We start from the raw sequence: 3,372 nt of genomic DNA, 5'->3' as shown, positions 1-3,372 counted from the left end.
AACAACAATATATATATATATATATATATATATATATATATATATATTTGGATTGTTTAAGTAATAGCTTAAAACTTTTAGAAGTGACAAACAGATATGTTCGGATCGAATTATTTTAAGTTTAAATCAATCGATTTTAAATTTGAATCATTTTAATTTCAGATCTTCCAGATTCAAGTCATTTGATGTTGAATTCAAGTTTCTCAAACAGATTTTAAAGTTGGGTTTCATTTTTTCTCCCCTCTAGAAGCACTCCCTCAAACATTTGTTGCCTTTTGGGCCTCGTCTAAGGTTTCTTGCCTGCCTGGATATACTACTGCAAAGAAGTCCAATAATGATGGCCGCTTACGCTAATAAATGGCTACCAACTTAAAAGACTTGCAACCAAATATAGCTTGCCTGAAAGGACTACGGACATGCCAAATATAAAAATATTGAGCAACGCAATATAAGATAAACGACTTATTGAAATTTTAATACTGTAAACTCTGTGATATATGCAGCATATGTATACCATGCCTTGTGTTTACCGTATATGTCCATCCATTTACATCTTGCAAATAGCTAGGATATTAAGAACAAATTAAGGTATAGGATTAGCTCTAGTATATCTACTGCCATATCAAGAAATTAATCAATTCGTTTTTGTGCTGTTCTCTTATAGATTTTACCTATCCGTTAGATTAGAATTTCCCTGATAGCTAGTGGGAATGGAATCTTCGCCAATCTACACGTCACCTGGCCTCATGAATTGCCAGGTATACCGTCCTTGTATGCTCATCCTCATGCTATCTGCAACAAACAATATGTATCCTTTTAGAAACCAATTTTTTTAAACTTGGGAAGATGGTCAAATTTGCAATTATACCCTGACTCAATATTAAATTTTATCATAATATCTTAATTTTATTGAATTTTGTTACTATGTTTATAATCTATTGATGTAAATTATTAAATTTTATCAATTTTGTTCAATTTTTGTCTAAAAAAGACAAAAGCCAGTGAAATAAAAATACAATGACAAAATCCAATATTAATTCACGAAATAATGACAAATTTGATCATAATCCCAATAATACTAACTGATCTTTGCTAACAATATAAGATTATGTCAACCTAATTTTGAGACACGTTTAGTTACATGTATACAGTATGCTCCACTTGCTTATTCATATAAAGATCAATATTTGCATTGCACAACTCAACGCATAGGTGAACATAGAGTCATTCGAATTGTTATATAAATAATATCTACGTGAAACTAACTAGGCACAATAGAAATGTTATTTCTTAATTCGAATCTAATAAAAAAAAGGCAATTAAAAGTAGCATCCAAATTAATTACCGTGTAAATATAAGGGTCTTTTTGCCCTCCTGTCCCTGATCTCTTCACTTCTTCCTGCTTTAACAACCTGCGCAAAATCATATACTGTTAGCACCATCCTTCACCGTTAATTCTTCAGAGTTTTATTAAGTATTCTTGATCAACAGCAAAGGATTTGCCTAAGTTGATCCATTGACCAGCCAGATTTCATATTATTTTCCCTAGTCAACAGTTTGTCTGGATGCATTTCAAACCGTAGGATCTCAAAGAACTTTCTACATTCCAACGGCCGAGATGTACACAACCGCACTGATTTTTTGTGCATCTAACGAACTTACAAAAAAAGACTACGTTCATAATTCAGGTGACACATAGCAAAGAGTAAGAGAGTACATTCGAAGGGCCTTGCTTGTGTCAGGACTGTCACCTAGCACTCGACGAATGTTAACCTCAGAGAAGCAACCGCCAGAAAGCAATTTCAAAATGGCTTCGGCTCGGCGCCGCATGTGAGTCGAGCCGCCGCTGCGCCTCTTCCTTTGCTTGGCGGCCTGCATTTTCTCGGCTTTGGTTGTTTTCCGTTGGATTCGCGCGCTAGAGATGCCGCTGGAACCGCTCGACAAGCACGACATCTCAGTGGCCATATTGGATGAGATTAATGACTTGAAGGATGGGATTTTCCGGTTATTGGAGCTCCGGTAGATCTTTGATCGCCTCTTCTTCACCACCTGTGAAAGTTCCAAAACATTTAAATTCCAAACAATGAAAATGAAAACTTGAACAATTACGAAAAAACTTGAACAGATAATGCGCTTGTAGAAATATCTTGGTTTTGATTGCTATAAGGGATACTTGAATCCAACTTTAAATTTCAACATCCAATAAGAGATTGAAATTTGAGCGAAACTTTAAATCAAAGGCACATAAGCAAAATTAAATTGATTTTAATATTAGAGCAAGCAAAAATGTAATAACATGAATCATCTAAAGGCTTGTTTCAATGCTCAGATAGAAAATTCAAAATAATTGCTGTGAAGCTAGTGCAAAACGAGCAAAGTTGAAGTGAACAATGAAGAAATTAGATCAGCTCGATCGCGTTTTGAATTTTGAGACAAATTCAAAGAAGTCTGCGATTTAACTTGGTTGAATTTTAAATTATCATCTCAAAATGAGTGATCTTACCTCTAAAATCAAGCTAAACCATCACGTTAGATGTTAGCGGCCAAATTATCCATCAGATATAAGCCAAACACAAATCCAACAGAGTATTTAAGCAAATACTAGCACTAAGAAAAAAATAATCAGGTACAAGTGTCGAAGCAAAAGAAGAAATCACGAACAGTTTTGTTGAAGAAAATACATAAATACTTGAGAAATTCAAGCAAAACAAACAGAAATTCAAAAAGCTCTTAAAAGGAAAAGAGACAGAGTAAGGCATGGCAACCTTGAGCTTAATTTCATGGCAGCGAGCCACAGCGGCAATGATCCTAAGCTTTTGCTTTCGAGATGACAACTGATCAGTGGTGAGAGAGGAAGTGCAGGATTTGGATTCACTCGACGACATCAAGCTCAACCTCTCTTCGCTCATGATCTTTCCTCGCCTCTCGCCGTCACAACAACTGATCATCAACCTTACCAAAACCAAAAAAAAAAAAAGAAAGGAACATCAAAGTTTCGTTCGACTGAAATACGAAAAGAGATGGATTGAGCTTTAATTTACTTGGTAGGTGGAGTGGAGAGAAGGAGAAGAGCTGAAGCCACGGTTCGTTCGAGAGGAGATGGAAAGGAAGCCATATGTTTGAAAGTTGGCGGGGCTTGTTTAAATGTTTGAATTTCTCTCAGCACGGATCGTTTTGTTGCAAATGCAAAGGATTTCCTCTTTCAAGAGGGGAAAGTATAATCTCACACGAGCAAGAATGTAGAAGAGATGCCACTCCCGGCAATTGCTTCGAGTCACTTTGGGTTGTCAGCCCGTCATGCTAGAACTGTTGCATTCTCGACCAATAGCATAATTTTTTATTCTATATATTTTGAAAAATGAAAAAAAGGAG

General features: G+C 35.7%; 1 protein-coding gene across 1 annotated transcript; it reads right to left on the bottom strand.

Annotated features, from left to right (window-relative positions):
• LOC18598930 lies at nucleotides 768-3,120 on the bottom strand. The gene is made up of 5 exons (XM_007028675.2): nucleotides 3,042-3,120; nucleotides 2,766-2,952; nucleotides 1,718-2,049; nucleotides 1,346-1,412; nucleotides 768-792 (listed from the first exon to the last, which is right to left on the bottom strand). The coding sequence occupies exons 1-5, from the start codon at nucleotides 3,113-3,115 to the stop codon at nucleotides 784-786; spliced, it is 669 nt and encodes a 222-aa protein (XP_007028737.2). The 5' UTR covers nucleotides 3,116-3,120; the 3' UTR covers nucleotides 768-783.

Source organism: Theobroma cacao, chromosome 5 (assembly GCF_000208745.1).
Source record: "Theobroma cacao cultivar B97-61/B2 chromosome 5, Criollo_cocoa_genome_V2, whole genome shotgun sequence".
NCBI lineage: Eukaryota > Viridiplantae > Streptophyta > Magnoliopsida > Malvales > Malvaceae > Theobroma > Theobroma cacao.
Note: the sequence above shows the minus strand (reverse complement) of the source record. Positions and strands in the feature narration are given on the sequence as shown.

Bases quoted from the DNA above. Each gene is read 5' to 3' on its own strand.
- LOC18598930 (XM_007028675.2), bottom strand. From the start codon at position 3,115: ATGGCTTCCTTTCCATCTCCTCTCGAACGAACCGTGGCTTCAGCTCTT. The intron at 2,953-3,041 runs GTAAATTAAAGC...GGTTTTGGTAAG, and splicing joins CTCTCCACTCCACCTACCAA to GTTGATGATCAGTTGTTGTG. The intron at 1,413-1,717 runs GTACTCTCTTAC...GATTTTGCGCAG, and splicing joins ACAAGCAAGGCCCTTCGAAT to GTTGTTAAAGCAGGAAGAAG.